General features: G+C 36.3%; 3 protein-coding genes across 5 annotated transcripts; 1 reads left to right on the top strand and 2 right to left on the bottom strand.

Moving 5' to 3' along the window:
• Positions 1-10,215: 10,215 nt before the first annotated feature.
• LOC116116802 (protein LIKE COV 1-like) lies at positions 10,216-15,093 on the bottom strand. The gene is made up of 7 exons (XM_031402856.1): positions 14,835-15,093; positions 14,015-14,067; positions 12,483-12,592; positions 11,875-12,042; positions 11,693-11,790; positions 10,984-11,110; positions 10,216-10,596 (listed from the first exon to the last, which is right to left on the bottom strand). Exons 1-7 carry the CDS (start codon positions 14,991-14,993, stop codon positions 10,502-10,504), a joined length of 810 nt encoding a protein of 269 aa, XP_031258716.1. The 5' UTR covers positions 14,994-15,093; the 3' UTR covers positions 10,216-10,501.
• A 2,560-nt stretch (positions 15,094-17,653) lies between these two features.
• LOC116116786 (dynein light chain LC6, flagellar outer arm-like) lies at positions 17,654-18,892 on the top strand. 3 transcript variants are annotated; one of them, XM_031402837.1, is made up of 3 exons: positions 17,654-17,775; positions 17,852-18,005; positions 18,154-18,297. In XM_031402837.1, exons 2-3 carry the CDS (start codon positions 17,868-17,870, stop codon positions 18,295-18,297), a joined length of 282 nt encoding a protein of 93 aa, XP_031258697.1. In that variant the 5' UTR covers positions 17,654-17,775; positions 17,852-17,867. The 3 variants fall into 3 exon arrangements, 2 of the variants coding, with proteins under 2 accessions (XP_031258697.1, XP_031258698.1); XR_004125864.1 differs by lacking the exon at positions 17,654-17,775 and adding an exon at positions 18,684-18,892 and having other exon boundaries at positions 17,868-18,005; positions 18,154-18,367; XM_031402838.1 differs by lacking the exon at positions 17,654-17,775 and having other exon boundaries at positions 17,868-18,005; positions 18,154-18,635.
• An 840-nt stretch (positions 18,893-19,732) lies between these two features.
• LOC116116787 lies at positions 19,733-23,609 on the bottom strand. Its single transcript, XM_031402839.1, has 4 exons — positions 23,535-23,609; positions 21,635-23,422; positions 21,311-21,455; positions 19,733-20,718 (listed from the first exon to the last, which is right to left on the bottom strand). The coding sequence occupies exons 2-4, from the start codon at positions 23,417-23,419 to the stop codon at positions 20,069-20,071; spliced, it is 2,580 nt and encodes an 859-aa protein (XP_031258699.1). The 5' UTR covers positions 23,420-23,422; positions 23,535-23,609; the 3' UTR covers positions 19,733-20,068.
• Positions 23,610-23,682: the final 73 nt, after the last annotated feature.

Below are 23,682 nucleotides of genomic sequence, written 5' to 3'. Positions count from 1 at the left end.
AGTGAAAGGTACTGAAGGCTGCCTATCACTCTTCGAAATTCTGAGCTATCTACAGAGGCTGTATCATCAAATAAGTGAAGTGATTGACTCGTAGAAAGCAGTGTAGAGACGTCTTTGGCACCACTCATACTAGTGGTGGATAAGAGGTCACGAACATACTTGTGTTGTGACAGAAATAGCCCTTCCTGAGTTGGGATAACTTCAATTCCCAAGAAAAAATGAAGAAGACCCATGTCTTTGAGAGAGAAAATAGCACACAGTTGTTTAATAATAGAGGCGACAAAAGTAGAGTCATTTCCTGTAATCAGTAAATCATCCACATACACCAGAAAATAACAAATGATAGAGCCTTTTGTGTATATAAATAAGGAAGAATCGGCCTTAGAATTGTGAAAACCAAGCTGTAAAATGGTAGTTTTCAAAGTTGTATGGCTTTTCGTAATTGACAAACATGATTAGGTCAGAACTGATCTTTAAACCCTAGGGTTTGTACCATAAAAATTGTTTTCGTCAATTTGCCATTTAGAAAGGCATTATTAACGTCCATTTGCCTTATCTGCCAGCCTTTCATTACAGCAATGGATATAAAAGCTCTAATAGTGGCAGGTTTAACAACTGGGCTGAATGTTTCTTTGTAATCAAGCCCGGGACGCTGATTGTATCCTTTTGCAACAAGACGGGCTTTGAATCTATCCATTGACGCATCAGGTTTCCTTTTTACCCTGAATACCCACTTACAGCCTACTAGTTTACAATTCAGTGGGGGTGGAACAAGATCCCAGGTTCCATGTTTCATGAGGGCAGTGAGTTCATGGGACATGGCCTCACGCCATTCTAGTTGAGATAGGGCTTGACTCACACACGTTGGTTCAATAGTTTGGGGAAGAGGATGTTTGGACACAGTGTGGAGTTGTTTGGGTTTGAAGATTTTGTTCATGGATCGAGTTGTCATCCTATGAACACGTTGAGACAGAACACTGGTTTCGGGTTGATTTTCTTCAATTGAGTTTTGGGTATGTTCAGTCTGACCTAGAGTTTGCTCGGTGGAGGACTCATGCAAAATTGAAGGATTGACAATGTGAGTAGCATCAAAATTATCATGAGAATTAGAGACCAAAGTATTTGAATTTGAGAAAACATACTCTAGATTTTCTGGTGGAGCAATTGAAAATTGAGGGCTAGCGAGATTACCAGAGGAGGGTGCAACAGTAGCAGGAACACCTTCCAGAGACGATGGTATTGATAACGGAGACAGAGCCGGTGGACTTCGCGATGGAAATGGCCAAGAGACGATTTGGTTATCAAAGAGAGGAAGGGAGCTTGCGATATGAAAGGTTGAAAGACTTTGTTGGGTAAGTTTCTGAGAGACTGATGCAATGTTTTTCGAGAATGTGTGGTGTTGATTTTCATCAAATACCACGTGCCGTGAAATGTAGAGTTTTTGGGTTTGAGGGTCTAAACACTTATAAGCACTTTGGGTTTGTGAGTAGCTGAGAAACAAACATGGTTTGGACTTGGGCTCCATTTTATGAGTGTTATAGACCCGTGTGAGTGGGTAGCAAAGACACCCAAATTTTTTTAGCTTGAGATAATTGGGTGCTTGGCCAAAAAGTGCTTCATNTGGTTACAAAACCCCCTATAGGTGATGTCAGAAGGTATCGAGCCACTTAATATTTTGTAATTTAGCTCGATACCTTCCAATATAGTCCTATTAGGCACTCTAAGACATTTTTTAAAATAACCCTGAGGAAAGGGTGTATCAAACTTTATATATTAACTGATGGGGGTAATTATGTGGTATATCGCATGCTATAAACGACATGATAAGGGGACTATAAGGTGGTTTAAGGCATATCCGGGAAATTTTACATATTAACAAATGAGGGTGATCGGGTGGTTTAGGGTATGTATGTAATGACCTGATTGGGGGTACCGAGTCATTTTGGGCATATTCAGACACTTTCACAAAACATTATTGCTTTTTTAAAACTAAATTTTTTACGTTTATTTCCAACATATATGTTATTATATATTGTTTTCATGTGATTAAAAACATAATTACTTCTTTGCTAGGGTAAAATGACAATTATTAAAAATATTTTCGTAACATTGGGCAAAACACTATAGAGCATATGCTACCAACTATTGAAAGTTATCGCCCCTTGTTGAAGAAGATTAGTTACTTTGAAAAGTACTTGAATCGTGATTTAAAAATGGAAAAATTTTGAGGTGAAGAGGTTAGATGATGGCATACTATAACAAGATACAAAGTTTAATAATTATGACGTATTTAAATTGAAGTTTATAGGATCCTTTATGCATAACATATCACTTTCTTATATTAAGGGGGCGTTTGGTTGGAGGTAATGGGGATTATTGGGGTTATGTCATCTTATATTACTTGATTACCACGTTTGGTTGTCAAGTAATATAAGATTCCAGTAATCTTCAAATACCAATAGTAGTTACTATTGGTAATATTTGAGGTAATCTGATTACCTTAATTTTCTTAGGTATTGTAAGATTACCAGGGTAATTTTTTTTTTTTTTTTTTTTTTACAATTCTATCCCTTATTAATAAAATTTTAGGACAATAATACCCTTATTTTTAAATTTATTTACATGAATATAGTTTTTACTATTTCACCCCAATTAATTAACTTGTTGGACAAAATTACCCTTGAATTCAAAACAAATTGCAGCCTGTGAAGAAATACTTTGTTTTTACTTATTCTTTTACAATAAAATGTACAATGAATTTATAGCAAAAACAAAAGACTAATCTAGGAAGTAAATTGTTATATTCCTATTATAACTGATCTAATTTTTAATAGCTTTGATCCTAACCTAATATAGAAGATAGTCTTTAATGAGAATAATCCTATTTCCTATTTTACACTTCAACACTCCCCCTCAAGCTGGAACATATAAGTCATATGCACCAAGCTTGTTACAAATAAAATCAGCACGAGAACCCTTGAGAGACTTAGTGAGGATGTCTGCTAACTGGTCGTTGGAACTGACATAACTAGTTGCAATACACCCTGATAGAACTTTCTTTCGAACAAAGTGACAATCAATTTCTATGTGTTTAGTCCTCTTATGAAACACTAGATTTGAAGCAATATGAAGGGTAGCCTAATTATCACAAAGTAACTTCATTTGTGATACTTCGACAAATCTCAACTTTTGAATTAGTTGTTTTAACCAAACAAGCTCACAAGTGGCTAAGGCCATTGCACGATACTCTGCTTCAGCACTTGACCTTGCAACAACTGCTTGTTTCTTACTTTTCCATGAAACTAGGTTTCCTCCAACAATGACATAAAAGCCTAAGGTAGAACGTCTATCAGATGGAGAACCTGCCCAATCAACATCTAAATATCCGACAATATGTGAATGGTCCTTATTTTCATACAGTAAGCCTCTACCTAGTGCTCCCTTGATATACCTTAAAATCTGGACAACTGCATCCCAATGACTATCACATGGAGTTTGAAGGAACTGACTTACAACACTGACAGAAAAGGAAATACTAGGTCGTGTGATAGTAAGATAGTTAAGTTTTCCAACAAGTCTTCGATACCTTCCAGGATCAGCAAGAGGCTCCCCCTGTCCAAGTGAAAGTTTTAAATTAGGATCCATAGGAGAGTCTATTGGTCTGCAATCTGACATCCCTGTTTCCTCTAGAATATCCAGTGCATACTTCCTCTGAGAAATAACAATACCAGATTTGGACTGAGCGACTTCTATGCCAAGAAAGTATTTGAGTAGCCCTAAGTCTTTCATCTGAAAGTGTTTGAACAAGTGTTGCTTCAACTGTCCAATGCCATCTTGATCACTCCCTGTAATAACAATATTATCGACATAGACAACCGGATAGATACATTGCCCTGGTGATGTATGTCTATAGAAAATAGAGTGATCAGACTCACATTGAATCATACCAAACTCTTGGATAATTGTACTAAATTGTCCAAACCAAGCACGAGGAGACTGTTTTAGGCCATATAAAGAACGACGAAGTTTACATACCAAACCAAACTCCCTCTGAGCAACAAAACCAGGAGGTTGCTCCATATAAATATCTTCCTAAAGTTCATCATGAAGAAAAGCATTCTTAATATCCAATTAATGCATAGGCCAGTGTCGAATGGCAGCCATAGCAAAGAACAACCGGATGGAAGACATCTTAGCAACAGGAGAAAAAGTGTCAAAAAATATGTCCCATAGATCTGAGTGTATCCCTTGGCCACCAAACAGGCTTTCAGCTGATCAACCTTGCCACCTGGACCAACCTTTATAGTGTAAATCCATCGACAACCAACAGTCGAATAGCCCGGAGGTAAGGAAACTAACTCCCAAGTATGATTATGATGCAAAGTAGACATTTCTTCAACCATTGCCTGACGCTACCCGGGGTGAGAAAGTGCCTCATGAACAGTGCAAGGAACAGAAACAGAAGAAATGGGGGATACAAAGGCATAATATGAAGGATATAAACGATGATAACTCAAAAAATTGTAGATAGGATGAGGGTTGCGTGTAGATCGCATACCTTTACAAATAGCAATGGGAAACTAATCAGCCTGAGACAAGACCGTGGCATTGGAAGAATCGAGCATAGGACCTGCAGTGACAGGGATCTCAGGAACAGCAGCAGGAACATCAGGATCACCTGTAAAAGGAACAAGACTATTGTCGACAGGAAGAGAGGTATTAGTAGTAGACTGAGGTACCGAAACAAATGAAGGTGGAAAGTAATGTATGGAATTGGTAGAACATCTACTATTGGATCAGACTCTAATGTAGGATAAGGAAAAAATAGAGAAGACTCAAAGAACGTAACATCAGCAGAGATGAAATAGCGATGTGTGGCGGGAGAATAACACTTGTAGCCCTTCTGAAAACGTGAATACCTTAAGAAAATACACTTCGTAGACTTGGCTGACAATTTATCCTGACCAGGAGAGAAAATGTGAACAAAACAGGTGCTCCCAAAGACACGTGGGGGAAGAGAAAATAATGGATGATCAGGGAATAATATGGAGTGTGGGACCTGGTCCTGTAAGACAGAAGAAGGCATGTGATTTATTAAGTAACAAGCGGTCAGAACAGCGTCAGCCCAAAAACGGAAAGAGACGTGGCTATGTAAAAGAAGAATGCGAACAGTTTCAAAAAGGTGTCTATTTTTACGCTCAGCAATGCCATTCTGTTGGGGACTATAAGCACAAGAAGACTAATGAAGAATTTCCTGAGATGACATGAATTTAGTAAAGGAATCAGAGAAATATTCACGAGCATTATCACTCCGTAATATACAAATGGTAGTATTATGTTGAGTCTTAATTTCAGCACAAAATGATGAAAATATGGAAAATAATTCAGAACGAAATCGTATAAGAAATAACCAAGTGCAACAGGAATAGTCATCAATAAAGGTAACAAAATATTTAAATCCCAAATTAGAGGTAACACGACAAGGACCTCACACATCTGAATGCACTAACTCAAAGGGGGACGCAGCCCATTTATTGACATGCTTTGGAAAAGAACTACGAGTATGCTTTCCAAGCTGACACGACTCACAACTTAAGGACGATAATTTAGATAGACCTGGGATCATTTTCTGAAGTTTGGAAAGACTAGGATAGCCCAAGCGATTATGAAGGAGATCCGGAGACTCGGAGACAGTGCATACTGTAGATGGGATATGGAGATGATAGAGACCCTGTGACTCACGTCCTATGTCAATCATCTGTCCCGTGTCGCTATCTTGGATAACAACAGAGTCAGTATCAAAACGAATAGAGCAATTTAAAAAGCGCGTAAGTTTACTGACAGACACAAGATTAAAGGGACATTTGGGAATATAAAGCACAGAGTCTAATTCTAAGGAAGGGAGGGGTTTTGCACAACCAATAGCTTGAACATCGGTTTTAAACCCATTAGCTAAAGTAACAAGGGGTAAAGATGCAGTATTTGTAATCTGAGTAAGTAAACGAGGGTTACCAAAAATATGATCCGAGGCACCTAAATCCAGGACCCAAGGTCCTAGAGTGGAAGATTGAGTAAGGCAGGCAACTGAATTACCCGTTTGAGCGACGGAGGCAATGGATGAAGAAGACTGCTTACTAGCCTGATACTGTAAGTATTCATCATAATCAGTACCTGTGAGAGTTAAGGAGGGCTGAACCTGCACTGTAGAGGACTCAGAATGAAGATCAGAGTGATCAGCTTGAGCAATATTAGCAGCCCGGGTAGGTCGACCATGTAACTTAAAACATTTCTCTCTGGTATGCCCCCACCGATGATAGTAACTACACTTGGGTCGATTTCCTCTGCCACCTCGATCGCCCTGTTCTCTTTTAGTAAAAGTGTGGGACTGAGAAACAAGAACCGAAGAGTTACCAGGGGAATGCACTATAGTAGGGGAGGAAACACGAAATAATCTGGCAAACACTTCATCAAGGGAAGGCACAGTAGATCCAGAAAAGATTTGATCTCGAATAGGTGTAAGATCTGGACCTAGAGCTGCAAGTGTCAGGACCATAAAGAACTTGTCCATTTGAGCCAAATCTTCTGCCGCAGATTTACCAACTGGTAACAGCATATTGAATTCTGTCTTAAAGGAGGCCATCTTACCAAGGAAGTCCGAAATATTCATATCCTGGTGTTTGAGATGAACTAAGTTGGACACAACAGAATATAAACGTTGAATGTCATTTGTATAAAGAAGTTTAGCCTAACTCCAAATATCAACACAAGAGCGGTAAGATTTGTAAATAGGGTGAAGGGGGGGATCAATAGTTTGCCATAACATACTACACAACATAGCATCAATTTTAGTCCAAGAAGACTTATCTGATGTAATATCGACAACCTTGGTGGTCAAGTGATCCTCCATACCTTGACCCATACACCATAATTCGACAGAGGCAGCCCAGGATGAATAATTAGCAATCCCAATTAATCTCTCAGTGGTGATGGGAGAGAGAGATAAAAAAGAAAAAACCACTCGGATGCGAGTGAGAGGCTGATGAAAGGGGATCCATGAAGAAGGTCATAGTGTCTTGAAGCTGACAGAAAAGCAGAAGCTCACGCTTGCCGAAAAAACAGATCGGAGCAGAAGCTGAAATACCTTGAAGGGTTTTGCCGACGAGGTGGAGAGGAACAAGATGCTGGTGGCAATGAGAGCTCACGCTCGCCGGAAAAGCAGATTGGAGCAGAGGCTGACGGAAACACGATTGGCACGTGCAGCGGCGACCGACGACGAAACCACTTGGGTTATGACGACGATGAGAAGACGATCAGTCTGGTGTGATTAGACCAGATCCTGATCATTGCCGGAGAACAGTCGCCAGAAAAAAAAATTGCCGAGAAAGAGAGAAGAAAAAGAAAAAATTTGGAATTTCAGAAACCTGGCTCTGATACCATGTGAAGAAATACTTTGTTTTTACTTATTCTTTCACAATGAAATGTACAATGAATTTATAGCAAAAACAAAAGACTAATCTAGGAAGTAAATTGTTACATTCTTATTATAACTGATTTAATTTTTAATAGCTTTGATCATAACCTAATATAGAAGATAGTCTTTAATGAGAATAATCATATTTCCTATTTTACACTTCAACACAGCCCACCCAAGCCACCACCCCCACCCACCTGTCGTCGACCACCGCCGTCGAAACCGCGCACCGAAGGCCGAAAATGGCCGCCATGTGCCGATATGGCCATGTTTTGCGAGAGATCTGGCCATCAATGATCAAGTCTGTGGCTGTCAATGGCTATCGATCTAGCTATTGACGGCCAGATCTCTGGTCGAAAATGGCCATACGGCGCATGGAGGCCATTTCCTGCCTTCCGTGTGTCGTTAGTTTACCGGCGGTGGTTGTCGGTGGACGATAATGGCTGGGTTGGTGGGGTTGCTTTGTTGATTTTTCAAACTTTTATTATGGGGTTGTTTTTGCTAAGTTTTTAAATGCAGGATGGTTATAATAATCCAAATAATAATCAATATTAAAAAATAATATTTAATTAGAGGACAATTTAGTTATTTAAATAACATACCCACCAATTTATTCATCCCAGCCAGACATATTAATAAAACATATCCACCAATTTATTCTAACTAACCAAACACATTTTCCTAAAGATTTTCAATAATCTTCAAGGTAATCTAACATTCTCTAAACTAAACGCGCCCTAAGAGACATGTTGGATCCACACTTATAAGGCATATTGCAAATTTTTTTATTTTTTATTTTTTATGAAGTATTGCTACTACAAAAGTAAATTAATAAACAATATAATTGTAGATGCGTTTATTGAAGTTTAATGATAATATTTGTTTTTGTCTATGCGTTTATATAAGTTTATTGGCAAATTATGCGTCTGATTAGATTGTGTCTACAAGGATTTCTAATGGTATAGTTCATTATAATTACATATGCCAATTTTATTTATTTTTTTTTTCCTGAATGTATTGATAACTTACACTTTAACCATACTAAAGCATTATGATTAATGCTTTAGTATGGTTAAAGTGTAAGTTATCAATACATTATAAGGTTTCCTTGTACATATTGTATTGAACTCTGAGACTCCCAACGTCCTTTGTACTTCGTAAAAACCCAAATAACATCCATTGTTTCTGCAAAGTTAATATAAGAGGTTAATATATGCACAAGTATAAGCAATTTGTAGAATTCATAACACAAAATAAATAAAGTACCAATTCAACCCGACAATGCTCGATACTTATCAATCAGGCATTATTTCAAAACCTATAATATCTGACATAGCCTGATATCGTTTGATCCACTTTATCGGGTGTTTCTACTTCAAATATGCCCTATACCCTACAATCAGGCGCTTATCAGGTTGCTAAAAACGTATGCCCAATAGTGTCCTATTATCGAGTATCAGACACTAGTCGTCTTGACCTCTATTGTAAACCCGACTAAAACTACTTTAAATTCACAACCTCAACTATTTTATACATTCCTACTTACAAATTAACATAACAAACATACCAATTACTCATCCCAAGCTTAATACAGTATTTAAGATCAAATCTATAAGAAATTTTCAATTATATACTAATCTATCAAATATTTCAAATTATAAATAATATACCTATTGGGTTATGGCTTCTAGTAGACGAAAAACTCAACAAATGAGCCAAATAATATCTTCTTCTCAACAAATTAAGCTTCAATAATATTGGATGGTGTGAGAACTTGTTGATAAGAGAAAAAAAAATATATATATATATTGAGAGAAGAAAAAGAGGTGTTAGGCTAAGTGTTAATTGGACAAGAAGGGGCAATTTCGTCCTAATTTAAACTAATGTGGAAGGGACATTTCATATTTGGTGAGAAATTTTTTTTTTTGGAAAGTGGGGAGGTGGGGTGGGTTTGTGGAGAGAGAGCAAAATTTGTTTTTTAAATCTTATCCCATATAAAGCTAAGTCGCTGTTACACGTCTTCAGCTATCATATTTATTTATTTTTATGGTTAATGTGATAATTTTACATTATCACATTATTATTATTATTATTATTATTATTATTATTATATCGAATAATAGCTTTATATTAAAAGCACATCCGGCTATAAAATTTAGAATACAATGGTTTTTTTTTTTTTTTTTAGAATTTTCAATTTTGAAATATTTTCACATATAAGCGGCTTTACTACTCTTAATTCTCAAAATTTGAGATTTATTTATGGACAGATATAAACATAAAATCACATGACTTAACTTATTTGTCCTCAATAAAAAAATAAAAGAACAAAAATAACCATAATTCATTAGACTGTCAAATCCAACATCATCTAACATAATTTAATATGGTTTAATTAAGTTATTAAACCATACTATTAAATGTTAGACTCAATGTTAGATTCCATTTAAACTATCAAGTCTAACATAATCTACTCTATATACTAGTAATATAATACTTATTATTTCATTAAAGATATAATTGATAAATCATTGAATTTTATGACACACTTTGTACTTTAAATAAATCCTACACACTATAGTCCAAACCCAATTTGTTTTTCTCATTTTATCGGGGAACAGTTAGTGTAGTCTATAAAACGTTTGATACGATACAACATAATAAAGAAAAAACCGCCACTAAAGCGGTATTAAACAGTTCAGTACGCATCTCGAAAACACTTATAAATTATAATTGTGAAAAGATTACAATCCAAAGCCGAGAAAAGTCCTTGTATTTATCAACCAAACTATATTTCCAAACAAAACACTAAATTCTACTTTCTACAAAGAAATTAATGTTACAACTTACAAATGCTATAACAATCTTAATACATCCTCCCAAAAAAAAAAAAAAAAAAAAAAAAAAATTTAATCTTACCGACATCCTGCATTAACAACGTATCTGACCAACTGGCCATTCTAATTCTGAAGAAACGATTGAAACCAAAGAAATATAAAAAAATAAAATAAAAAAATACCTCTACAACTATCAGCTTCTGTTAGGTCTACTTCTATCCAGTGGCATACGAGTTTCCAGAGTTGACAAGATCTGGGGCATCGACATGCCGCCAGAAACAACAATTTCTGCAATAGGCAAACAAGAAATCTTAGTGAACTAAATGTAACAGTAAAGAAGAATTTCAATGGATGTTAAAGGGATGTTCTCATTTTCTTTCTTCACATTTCAGCATCTAAACCATTAACATGCTCAACACAGGTTACTCTATCTTCAAGATTGAGTCACCCTCTACCAAAAAAGTGCCCAATTACAAATCCTTTCTGTTCTGCACCACACTGAGCGCCATAGGCTTTCTGATGCCCTTACTATCAAGAAGGGAAAAATTCTAAAAGAGGTCCTCAAAGGCCATTAACAGGCAGGAGTGGCATATTGCTGAGCGAAAAAGGAATCTTCCTTTCTTCCCAGCCTTAGCATTTCTAAATCAAGTAGCTAAGATATAGTTGAGTCCTTACCAATCCCTTCCCGAACTGATAGATTCGGTCTGATCACATCCTTGGTATTAATGAGGAATATATCACCAATGTAAAGATGGTTAGTGGGAACATAGACACAACATAGCTCCTCCTCTCCAGAATAGTTCTGCATTCAAGGGGAGAGAGAAGGATGTTAATATTGCATTCTCCCTACAAATTTGAACTCAACAAACCTGGCTCGTCTTCAAAACAGTGACCAAATAATAGCCAATAACCAGTTAAATATATTATAGCAGAAAAGTGCCAAACTTTAGAAAGGAAAAAAAAAGACAGAAAAGAAAGAAGTACATAGGCATGCATTAGTGAGTGCACAAGAGAGACTGCTCTATGAAAGCCAAAAGAAAAAAAATGCCTTTACATGCAAAATGAAAATTTACATGGATAATAAGGTTCATTCATCATTCATCATAATATGAAGGACGGTTGTCCTTGAACTATACATTTGACAATGTCAGTATTAAGCCTATGAGCTTCAAATACTATGGAGATAAGCTGAAGTTTGGAAGCTAGCAGTGATTCAGCAACAAGCACAGTCCCAAGATTCAACAAACAATGTGAATGCCAACACAATTAAGCCCATAAAATTTTTGAAGGAGAATGGGTTTATAGAATTGCAAATAACATATTTATATATCTAATTAATTCAATGCCATATGATAGTTTCACACTGAAAAATCATTTTGTGTACCTGGAGGACAACAGATGAAGTAATGAACCCAAACGCATATTCACCAATACGTGGATGCCTTATGATTGCCACTTCCTTGAAGGCCTGCGTGTTTTGATCTGTAATAATAGAGTGATATGGACTATAAATTCCTCATGCCAAAAATCATTCCAATCAAAGAAGATCATCAACTGAATGCACACCTGGTGATATGGCAGCACTAATTTGCTTCGAAGCATTATAGATATGACGAACAAATGGCATCCTTTTGATAAACCACTCACCAAGACTCAAGACAGATGTTCCCAACCATGACGACATGAACACCCCAACCAAGAAGATGAACGTCACAGAAGTTATAAACCCAAGACCTAAAGGAAAAACAAGTCAAGATATCAAATAAGACAGGTAGAGTATCAATTTATTCAGCAACTTAAATCAGAATACAGATAGAATAGTCAAACGGAAAATCTATCAAATGGAACAGACTAGACGAAAAAGAAAAGTCCTAACTTCCTGGAATATCTGAACTAGACAAAGTTAACAAAAATGAAATCTTTTTCACCTTCTTCTGGCAACATTTCTAATTCCATTAAAATGGTCAAAAAGTTGTTGCATCACACATATTGAAATTACTGAAAAATTGAGCAATTCATAACCTAAGTGATCAAATTTCATGCTACCGCAAAGAAAATGAATTTATCAAGGCAATCTCTGAAGTGTACAAGTCAGCCAACATGTTAAATGACAGGAAAGGGAGTTGCTTTGCATTAGCCAACATATGAAATGGTAATAAAAGAACATGGCTTACCAAATATATCAATTCCTAGTTGAACGTAGATTGGAGAGAAAAAGCCATCCACAAAGTGAATAAACCACCAGGTTATATAGAAAGTAACCGCTATTGGAAAAAGGATGACACTGCAAAAAACAACTGAAAAAAATGAGCAACTATTTCATTCAGCCCAACAATCATGATTCTAAGAACTATAAACAGCCAACAGTTAAACTTACAAAAATACAAACTCATTTAGCAACATATTTGGAGGGTCCACAAAGGAATAACACTTGCTCACCAGGACAACTTCATGCATTCATACTGTTATCAAATCCATTTTTTTATGAAAGAGGCATCTCAAAAATTTCAGTCTCATGGTGTTTCATGACATGCACATGGTCTTCTTCCCTTAGTTGCTCAATTTGAAAGGACTAATAGTTCAAAAATTCCAATTCAACTGGCAAAGTCATTCACAAGGCCTTACCAAATCCAGAGTTGGAGCTCATAAAACATCTCCCACTACTTGATAAAGATACTTAAGCATAGTACAAGGAATGTCATAGGAGTAACAGATCTACCTCTTGCAAACAAATTACCAAAAGATGGGCAAAGATGGACATTCTTCTTAGGAAGAATCATTGCAGTAGGATAGTGGCTAGGATAAACTGAAAGGAACTATGGCAGTAAGGTTTACAAGGTTTAGCACATGACCACTACTTATTGACACAAATTTTAGGATGTCTGAAGTTCCTAAATCCATCATGTAAAGTAGAAGCAAGCACCACTTATTGATGGAAACAGAAATTCATGACATGTGAAGGGAAAGAGGCTGATGTTTTAGTAGTCAACTGATGCATTAACATGAAGCATCGGAGAGTAAAACCAAATATCATTTATTCAAAAAGTGTCACTTTTTTCCTTGTCATAATGGTTCAGTTCCTATACTTATCAATGATACAAGTCAAATCCTAGATGTGGCAAATGAGTAGGCAAGTATGCAACTCATAAGAAGTAACTTTATAAAAGGAAACCCCCAGAGCGTTAGCAAAACGGAGTCTTCAAGAATGGTTTTTGATACAATCTGTACTCATATTCAACGGATAAGGATTTCTTCAAAGATCAAAATTTCTAAGAAAGCACAGTCAAAAATAAAATTGAATGATTAAGAATGAAACTCTTTGATAGTCATGACATGCTCCTACAGATTCCCACAGCCCCAATTTCCAACCTATCATTTCTGTGCCACACATTATTAAATGCCCTAGCAAACTTCTTAAGCCAATAATTTAAAAAACTCATAACAATATCAAATCTAGTAACCGGAAACTTCTACAGTACAGATCGGTTAATATTGCAGGTTTTTTTACTCAAAAGAACTTTCAAAGGAACCCGGCAGGTGGGAAATTTTCAATACTAGATAACATTAACCAGTTTAAACGAAAAACATGCAAGGTCCAAATTCTTTTAAGCAATTGATATCTTTTTTATATCCAAAGAACTGTCAAAGGTAAAGCATATTCATTTACTTATACAGAACAAAGCAGATAAAAGGAAAAATCACGCACCATCCTGTCATGAACTTCTTAGAAGCCCAGCTCCTAACAACTTTGTAAAAAGTCTACAGAGTAACAGCAAAACATAAAACAATTTGTCAGACAAAAATTGAAAATAAAAACAGGCAGATAAAAACAAACTATTAGAGCGGCTTTGGTGTGCTCTACATAGCATTTGAAGGTAAAACCCAATAATCCAAATTAGACCACTGAGAGGGAAAATTGGTTAACACTACTAAGTACATCTATTTCATAGAATATTAACTCCATGTCAACTGAAGAACAAACAAGATGCATTAGCAAAATTTATAATTGATAATACAGCATCATATCCAGTGTGAACAAATGCATTAATGAGTGTAAATAATACATGCAGAACATGACATGGCTAACACACACTCATTGGTCCAAAAACTACCATGATACAAAAGACCTATATAATAATTTCTCCAACACAAGAAGTGTTCGTAGAGGGCCAATACAAACTTTGCTGAATTACTCATTTGTTTTGAAATGTTATCATTTACTTTAGAAGCTCCATTCAGATAATGTCATGCAAAACACAATAGAACTATCCATCCGTTGAATATCAACAGTCAACTATATGACTCTTTCAACAAAACCTGGATGAACAATAAAAAAGAAAAAGCAATCTAATTTCTAAAAAAGACATCCAATTCACTAATCCAATCAAATATATCTGAAGCTAAAGCAGTTGTATTCATTAAAGTGCATTGAGCTCTGATACAACGAAATCATCTACAATATCTCAAAAATATATAGCTACAGATGCAAAATGTAAATTTACGAAGACGAAAAAGGAAGAGTTGACCTCGCGACCAGCGTGATGCGAAGAAGAAGAAGAGGAGGAAGAAGGTTTAGAGGATCCGTCATCGTCACCGGAGTCAGCGACCGGAATTAGTAACTCTCGATCTCTTTCTCTCTCCCGGTCTCTACTGGCCATCACGATCGTCGATTTCTCATCGCCCATCAGCAACAAACGAGACCGTTTCTTTCAGAATTCAAACCCTAAAGACCTCTTCCTTAGGCCAGCTGTTATCTCTTACAAAGCAAAACAAAACAGTGTGTTGATGAGTAAATGAGTTTGAAATCTGCTTCCCCAATGTGGTGTTTTTGTGTTTGCCTGTTTGGGGTTATTTTAATTAATTAATTTCATGATTTAAAATATAAATAGTGGGCCGGGTGATGAGAAAGTAATTAAATAATCAGAATAAGGCGATAGGCATGTGAGGAGTTCCAGAGATCATATGTCTTGTTAGTTTTTACTCTTTGTACCGTTGATTAATTGCCTACTATGCTATGGGTACTGTTTTGTTCTTGACATGTTGATGAGCTGGAGTGATGCTATGGGTACTAATGGATGGGTACTAATCTGTGTACTAATTAAAGTATAGTACCCGTATTATGTTTTAGTTAGTACACAGATTAGTACTCATCCGTTAGTACCCAAAGTATTATTCGATGAGCTGTCTCTCGCTATCCCCATGGTACATTTCGTTATAAATATTTTATCATTTGGGATGTTTATTACATATTAATATAGGACTATAGGAGTTTCAGGATTGAACAATTGGGTCAAAAATCGTCTTGTATTATGTAGGCCCAATTCCAATCATGGGTCAGCCCATGGCCTAACCCAGTCTTTCTCCATATTAAGCATCACCATTAGCCCATCTAGAGTCAGGCCCATTGGTACATGATAACTTCTAGAGGGTCAGAATCCCACTAAAGCCCTAATACAGATACTTCCTATTTGAGTTTTATCATAATTCACTCAAGATCTTGTATCTTATGTGAATTACACTCTCAATTCCACTAAAAAGGTAAATTAGGGTCAATACTCTAATATTACGGATTCAAAGTCCTACTATGATTCAAAGACCCTATGACCACTATATAAGGAGAGATCATGCCCCTTATTAAGCATTCAATCTCAATCACCTACTAGCTCCTAAATTTTTGCTTCTAAGAGTTATACAACTATGCTGTAGTTTTTGTCTCCGACTAAACTTCCAGTAATCCTTCCGTTCTTTAGCCTTTACTAAATAAGTCTCATTCAGTCTTACTGACTTGAGCATTAGAGTGCCTATGGCAGACACCACACTGGTGTTTACGTAAGCTTCACGCTTTTTTGCTTTGTATGCAGGTTCAACGGATTGTTAGTGGCCTCAACCTTACATGATCATACCTCTTTCTGTAACAGTAGATTTTATCATCTATAAGAATGAAATTTGGATGGAAAATGTTAATTATTATTCAACTAATAACTATATTTGGGTGGTCGAGTGATTTGATAGAGACTTTTGTGTGTATTATTTAAAAGGTCTTGAGTTTAAATCTCTCTTTGGTTGTTAATAGGGGTAGCCACTAGAACTCCTACCTGTCGGTCAATAGTTATAGGGTTTTGGAGAATTAGTTAAGGTGTGTGTAAACTGGCCCGGACACCTTCGATCATCAAAAGAAAAAAAATACCATTCAATTAATATTATTTATTTTTATTTAAATTTTTAGCTCAATAATAAATGTAACTCATTTCATGTTATAAGAAAATGTACTTCATTAAGCAAAGTCAAAAGAGTAATGCTACAGCCACTGACGGTAGTACACCGAATGACGTGACAAAATCCTAACCGTTGATTAATATTAAGTTAAAATTAATCAACAGTCAGGATTTTATCACGTCATTCGATACACAAATTTGGTGCATTATCGTCGGTTACTGTATTATTTTTTAAGTCAAAATAGGTTCAAGGGGTTTTGGAGTTTGAATAGTCGATGTTGAGCCATTCTCTCCGACGACCACTTCTGAAAGGACCGGTCAACTCTTGGACCAAAAGACCGGCCCAGATAATGATTTCTCATGGGCTCCTTCAACTGACTTGTATTTTAGCCGTCGGAAATGTGAATTCGGAACAAACCAAAGTCAATGTTTGACCAACCGCGGAACTGCTGATTCATACGTAATAACGTAACCGCCCATTCCATATACGCCAGGTAAGTGGTGCTAGCCGACAGACCATCATCTACTGCCGTGTTTAACCGTTTCACGAACTTCATACCAAAGCTCAAATGTATTTGTATAAAATTTTAGCAAGTAGTTTATTTTATTACTAATTTTGAAACAGAAATTGTATTGACAAGAAATTTCTTGTATTTGTATTTGGCATGAACTGGCTTTTCTTTTTAGAAGGACCTATATTGTACAGTATAGTTAGCTGGAAAAATAAATTAATTGTTGGTTTAATAGAGGAAACCAAGACGTCAAGGCAACACCTTTTTTACTATAAAAACGCACCCGCTCTTTATTGCTTCATCTCTCTTATATAAGAGATTATAATTAACATAATATAAAATAAAAGTGGCTAATGTCTAGAAAATAGGAGATAATCACTCTAACAATCACATCTACCACAGTAAAATATTATCTTTATTTGACTAATTCAACTATGACTCATTAAAAACACAGATAATTTAATTAAAAATATGTTTATCTTTTAAGAACGCAACAGTATTGTAAGAAGTGAGAAGTGAAGAGTATTACTACACAGTGAGAGACAAATGTTGATAAACGTGGATACTACGCAGAGCATAACCATAAAAGACGAAATATAAAAAGAGGAAAACAATGAATACAGACAAAAAGGTGTCCAAAGTTGAGTCTAAATTCTATAAAGTTGTTCCACACGCAATAAATAAACCAGTCATTTGTTGGATGTAAATCCTCAAAGAGAGAAGCTTCTCGGCCTTTCAAGGTTTTGTTGTAATTGCTTCAATAATTTAATCAATCAAACCTCGTATCTCTGTATAAAGAAAGATTTATCCTTTCAGGGATTCTGGGAGAAAGATGTTGGAAGGTAAGGGTATGATTAAGGAAACAGATATGCCGGTGAAGATGCAGATCCAAGCCATGGCTTGTGCTTCTCAAGCACTTGATCTCTATGATGTTGTTGATGGCATATCCATTGCTGGCCACATCAAAAAGGTATATTCGTTTTCTATGATTTCACGCTTTTTTTTTTTTTTTTCAATTTTTGCTCTAATTTAAGAACTGTTTCCTCGTGTTCTATTTGAGCTGGAGTTACTAAAGTTTTGTTGCAGCTTTTTGAACTATTTTTGGTTTGCATTTGCAGGAATTTGATAAGAGATATGGGGGTGGATGGCAATGTGTGGTGGGTTCTAACTTTGGTTGTTTTTTCACTCACACACAAGGGAGTTTCATCTATTTTTCTGTAGAAACCCTCAATTTCCTTATCTTCAAGGCAGCTTCTTCTTAATAGTAGAAGGTATTACTTTAACCACTCTTTTAGAGAGAGTGCTGATGAAGTAGTGTTATTGATCTTCTGGGTATGTAAGAAAGATTTACCGTTAGCTAGAGTTTTGTAAAAATGGCAGACTAGTTGTTGATATGCACTTTTCTAATTCTCTATCACCACTGCTTTACTTAACTGTACACTAAATCTATACCCATCTCCCGTTTCCAATTTAGCAATTCAGAAAGAATTTTGCATAATCTGCTGTATTATCAGCAGTTGCAATTATTTGGAAAAAGATTATTACCAGACACAGTTTATTTTCCAATCACAATCAGGGAAATGTATACTCATGATTAATCATCATCAGTTATCAAGATTAAAGAATCCGTTGTTTCTTTTTGTGCCAGTTGTCACTTTCAGTGGGGATAAGCTTCTTGCCTCTTCTGGTGTACCTTTGTCCAATGTCCTGCAGTATGTATAATTGAACTTACGTTGCTTTCATCAGTCATCCCCAATAGATGTTGCTACAAGTTGACCAATGGAATATACCAAGCTGGTAGCATTAAGAGTTTTTAATGATGTGAAAAATTCGGTCTTTTATCCTGATCGGCAACGTGGACATTCTGAACAAAGCAACCGAACTTCTTAGACCTCTCATTTTATCGAAGACCTCAATCATAAAACCCATCTTCTCCCCCGCCCACTGCCCCACATATATGATATATCTCATGCACTGATGTTCGGATGGTAACATAAATTCTCTTTTGATTTCATTAAAATATTTTCTGTATTTGTAGATGTATAATTGTACTTAATCCACGTGAAACTAAATAAGAAGACTTAAACCATGTACAAGTTGNTTAGCAATTCAGAAAGAATTTTGCATAATCTGCTGTATTATCAGCAGTTGCAATTATTTGGAAAAAGATTATTACCAGACACAGTTTATTTTCCAATCACAATCAGGGAAATGTATACTCATGATTAATCATCATCAGTTATCAAGATTAAAGAATCCGTTGTTTCTTTTTGTGCCAGTTGTCACTTTCAGTGGGGATAAGCTTCTTGCCTCTTCTGGTGTACCTTTGTCCAATGTCCTGCAGTATGTATAATTGAACTTACGTTGCTTTCATCAGTCATCCCCAATAGATGTTGCTACAAGTTGACCAATGGAATATACCAAGCTGGTAGCATTAAGAGTTTTTAATGATGTGAAAAATTCGGTCTTTTATCCTGATCGGCAACGTGGACATTCTGAACAAAGCAACCGAACTTCTTAGACCTCTCATTTTATCGAAGACCTCAATCATAAAACCCATCTTCTCCCCCGCCCACTGTCCCACATATATGATATATCTCATGCACTGATGTTCGGATGGTAACATAAATTCTCTTTTGATTTCATTAAAATATTTTCTGTATTTGTAGATGTATAATTGTACTTAATCCACGTGAAACTAAATAAGAAGACTTAAACCATGTACAAGTTGTAAATCTGCTCAACATTTCCAATATAACAGCAAGGCTTTATCTAATACAAGCAACCAAAATTATAGTTTATATGATTCTTAACTAACATAGGAATAGGAGTCTACATTTAACACCTAATTAGTGTCATCAGACTGTTGGCAACTTGGATTTAAGTACTGGTTTTGTAGCATCAAGGTCCTAATTAATGAACAAATTTCAATTCTCCCTTCTTTAACCCGGATTAAATATTTACAGAAGATTGTAAGACTAACTGTTCAGTCTGTACATCAAAACAAACATTTACGAATTGTTAAAGCAGAAATTATGTTAAAATTTCTTCAACTAACCCACTCAAAAGTAGCTTCTCTATGTCATTCACAACTTGCTCTATGTCATCCGAGCAAAGTTCATTCTTCCAACCAAAATCCCATATTCCACTCTCTACTCCTTTGCACTTTAAGTCGCTCTTTAGCATTGCATATATACTATCAGGAGGAAGGTCCTCTCCAGCAACTTTCCTGTAGTTTTTCAGAGCCTCAATCCCATCATAAACCTCCTCCAACAACTGATTTAAACAGATACTGATTCTTGAATTCCTCAACCAATTTAGAAACAGTGGATTGACCATTTTTGCATCTGGAAGGCTTCTACGTTCAATAAGTTCATTTGCACAGTCCATGGAGAGTGTCTCATTGGTAACAAAAAAATCATTGATAGCAGATGATAGTAAGGTTGTAGGTCTATTAACATGGAGATCAAAAAGCTCTTGTGCATGACTCACAAATGCTGGATTGCTTGAAAGCAATACTTCTAAATCGGTTCCAGATTTGAGGCTCCTACTCTCCGTTCTGATGTAACTGCTGTCATCATTAACTTCTTCAACAAATTTAGGTTCTCCCAGAACCTGATGATCGGAGGCCAGCGGGATATCATCACTGAGAGAAAGAGAACTCTGACTGCTATTGCAATTTTCTGCAATGAAAAACAAATACCAAGTCAGATAAACTTTTGAAACCTTGTTTACTTAACCATAGAGGCATAATACAATAACATTAGCACATAAACGGCAGTTAACATAAATTTGGTGCTGCTTTTACTGGTTCCAACTTTTCCATATAGGAATCAGTGCAATAGTTCTCCTCAAGAATTGTTGAGAAAAGTAAAGAGAATTGATTTGGACTTTGCCCCACGAGCATTGTCGATTGAGTCTCTTGAATGTGTCTTGATCCAAATAATAATGCTATGGTTCTATTGAAAACATTAAAATAAGGACCACAGTTCCCACTACATTAACTCAAGGATTATTCTCATGGTATTGGTACTTTTCTTATAAGACGGACAGTTTGAACTTAAAAAGTTGTATTAATAACCACAACATTAAATGATTAGGATTCTCTTATTGTACATAATATGTAACTGATAAAGTTTCAATCTAAAATATATCTAAATACCTATAATTATAACATAACATAACATGGACACAGACATCACCAGCATTATTGTTTTTATTTGGTAGAGTTTGACCACTGCACTTTAAGTTTATGATAATCAGAAAAGTGGTTACCTCCAATCTGAAGCTCATAGGCCTCTGCTTCCTCCTCTGCTGGGAATTGATCTACACTTGTATTATTGCTTCTAATGAGGTTGGGGTCTTTTTCGCTTGTAAAATCAATCCTGTTGTCATCTTCTTTGCTTCTTTCACTCTCCTTCTGCATAAATTGTAGACTAAGTTAAATTTCTTCAAAAATAAACTTACTTTACTTTCAAAACTAAATTAAGTGAAGAAGCCTAGTCTATGCGCGCACTTCTCGCTGGTCGTGCTTCTATATCCCCAATAAAATCTGGAAGAAAACACCCAGCATTTAAACAAGTTAGAAAGAAAGCTCACTGTTGTTTTAGCTGCTATAGGCTCACTGACTGGCTTTTTCCTCTTTATTAGATTTCTTTTCCGATTATTCGAAGTGTGGTTTACAGTTTGTTTTGTGTGAATTGAGATGTCATTATTAGTACTAATTCGCTGCTGGGGAATTTGATTCTTGGAAACATTTGATCCATTTTTGGGCTTTCTGACCTTCATGGCTGTCACCTTGGCTTGCTCTTGAGATCTTGACCCATTTTTAGGTTTCACAATCTCCTTCTCTGCTATTTTCCTGCCAGTGACCACAGCATTATTATTCTTATCAACTTTCTTGTTTACTGCTTCCTTTTTCTTAGGCTGCTGAGTTACAAGATCAGTAGAATTCATCTTGGTAGGAGCCTTTAGTTTAATTTTTGCTTCTTTTTCTTCTGGTTTCTCAGCTACCTTTTTGTCTTCCTTAGCTCCTTCTTCCTTGCTAAGCCTCTTGACTGGCTTCTCCTCTGCATTTGTTTTTTCGCTTGTTTTGCCAGGCTTCAAAGACCCCTCTTTCCGGTCAATTGTCTTGGAAGGAAGCTCCTCTCTTACTTTCAGTTTTCTTGGCATCATTTTTGAGGCTTGAACTCCATGCTCGGGAAACATTGGTGCAAAAGGCTCTTCTGATTCCAGGAATGGACCACGCAGAGGTTTAATAAGTACAATTGTTGAAGAATAGTCGGCGAACCTCTGCTGGGAATGAGAATCACTGGTATGATCTCGGTATGACTGAGACTCTTTGATAGAGTTGTCTTTCAGAAGTCCTGTAAAATGCTGGGTCTCAAGAATCTCCTTCAGTGTCTTTCGCTGTGGAGTTTTTCTCAGATCAACTGATCGAGGCCTCCTTACCATTGGCATATCAATTTCAAACATAGGTCTCTGGTGACTTGAAATCTTCTCATTCCTCAACTGTTTCTGGAGAGTTGTCTTTAATGGATTTGAGGGAATTTCTTCCAGCCCCATGAGCTTGGCAATCAAGTTTGGACCCTTTGTCTTCTTCTCTGGAGCTTTTGATGAAGAGGAGGAGTCAGTGGCACTATAGTAGTTGGTATGAGATATAGAAGACTGACTTGAGCTTGTGGAGGGCATTTCTGAAGCTGAGTCCAAGTTTCTTTGAACAAAGCCTCTATTTTCTTCAGTATTTGGCAATAGATTCTGCCTACTAAGGCCGTCTCTGATTGCTTCTCTTAGTTCCTCATAGCAATCCCTTGAAGATCCATCAACTGAATGCCGTGGCTTCCGAAATCCGATCTGATAATTTCGATCTCCAAACTGATAAGACCTCGACCGCTCAATCCCTCCTCCTTCCTCCTTCCTTACTCCTTTAGACTTGTCCTGTTTCTTCTTCAACCAAGCCATATACTGCGAAGCTTCTTGCAATTTGCCAAGCATCATTAGAGAGTCTTGCAAGTCAAGTGCTCCTTTCAAAAAATCTTTTGCAACATCTTTAGATTGTCTCTGATTGGTTTCCCCATTAGACCATGAATCAATCATGTGATTTAGCCTCTGAGCTCCTCTTGAGACCTCCAATAACTGAAAAGAAGATGGACTATGAAATCCTTCCGATATCTCTTTAGTTAACATCTCCTCCTCCTTCTTCTCGGTCTTAAATGGTAAAGATGCATCTGAAATCTTCTTTGCTTTTTGGCTTTTGATCTTATGCTCCATTTTCTGGGCACTACTTTTGGATTTTCTGAATGTCCCACATTCGACTACTCCTTTCGGATCATCACAAGTGACAAATGATCTGTAGACAACTGATCTCAGACTATCTTGATGCATATTCTGTGAAAGACCCAAAAAATAAAAATAAAATCTCATTTGACAAAGTCAGATGCTACTAATAATCTAAGCATCAAAGCCACCAGTAACAACAAATTTATCATATTATACTTACATGGACTAGGATATACCAACAAACTTCTTAATAAATTCGTCTGTAACTGACAAAAAACAATGCTTGTCCGGCTCTGTGAGAATAAAAATATTCAGTTGCCGCTATATTAAACAAAAGTAATTTCATACCAATATAACAGCAAGGCTTT

Source organism: Pistacia vera, unplaced genomic scaffold (assembly GCF_008641045.1).
Source record: "Pistacia vera cultivar Batoury unplaced genomic scaffold, PisVer_v2 Contig783, whole genome shotgun sequence".
NCBI classification, from domain to species: Eukaryota; Viridiplantae; Streptophyta; class Magnoliopsida; order Sapindales; family Anacardiaceae; genus Pistacia; species Pistacia vera.
Note: the sequence above shows the minus strand (reverse complement) of the source record. Positions and strands in the feature narration are given on the sequence as shown.

Bases quoted from the DNA above. Each gene is read 5' to 3' on its own strand.
- LOC116116802 (XM_031402856.1), bottom strand. From the start codon at position 14,993: ATGGGCGATGAGAAATCGACGATCGTGATGGCCAGTAGAGACCGGGAG. The intron at 12,043-12,482 runs GTAAGCCATGTT...TTTTTCCTTTAG, and splicing joins ACTAGGAATTGATATATTTG to GTCTTGGGTTTATAACTTCT. The intron at 11,791-11,874 runs GTGTGCATTCAG...CTATTATTACAG, and splicing joins TAGTGCTGCCATATCACCAG to ATCAAAACACGCAGGCCTTC.
- LOC116116786 (XM_031402838.1), top strand. From the start codon at position 17,868: ATGTTGGAAGGTAAGGGTATGATTAAGGAAACAGATATGCCGGTGAAG. The intron at 18,006-18,153 runs GTATATTCGTTT...TTGCATTTGCAG, and splicing joins TTGCTGGCCACATCAAAAAG to GAATTTGATAAGAGATATGG.
- LOC116116787 (XM_031402839.1), bottom strand. From the start codon at position 23,419: ATGCATCAAGATAGTCTGAGATCAGTTGTCTACAGATCATTTGTCACT. The intron at 21,456-21,634 runs GTGAGCTTTCTT...CAATTTATGCAG, and splicing joins CTATAGCAGCTAAAACAACA to AAGGAGAGTGAAAGAAGCAA. The intron at 20,719-21,310 runs GTAACCACTTTT...TTTTCATTGCAG, and splicing joins CTATGAGCTTCAGATTGGAG to AAAATTGCAATAGCAGTCAG.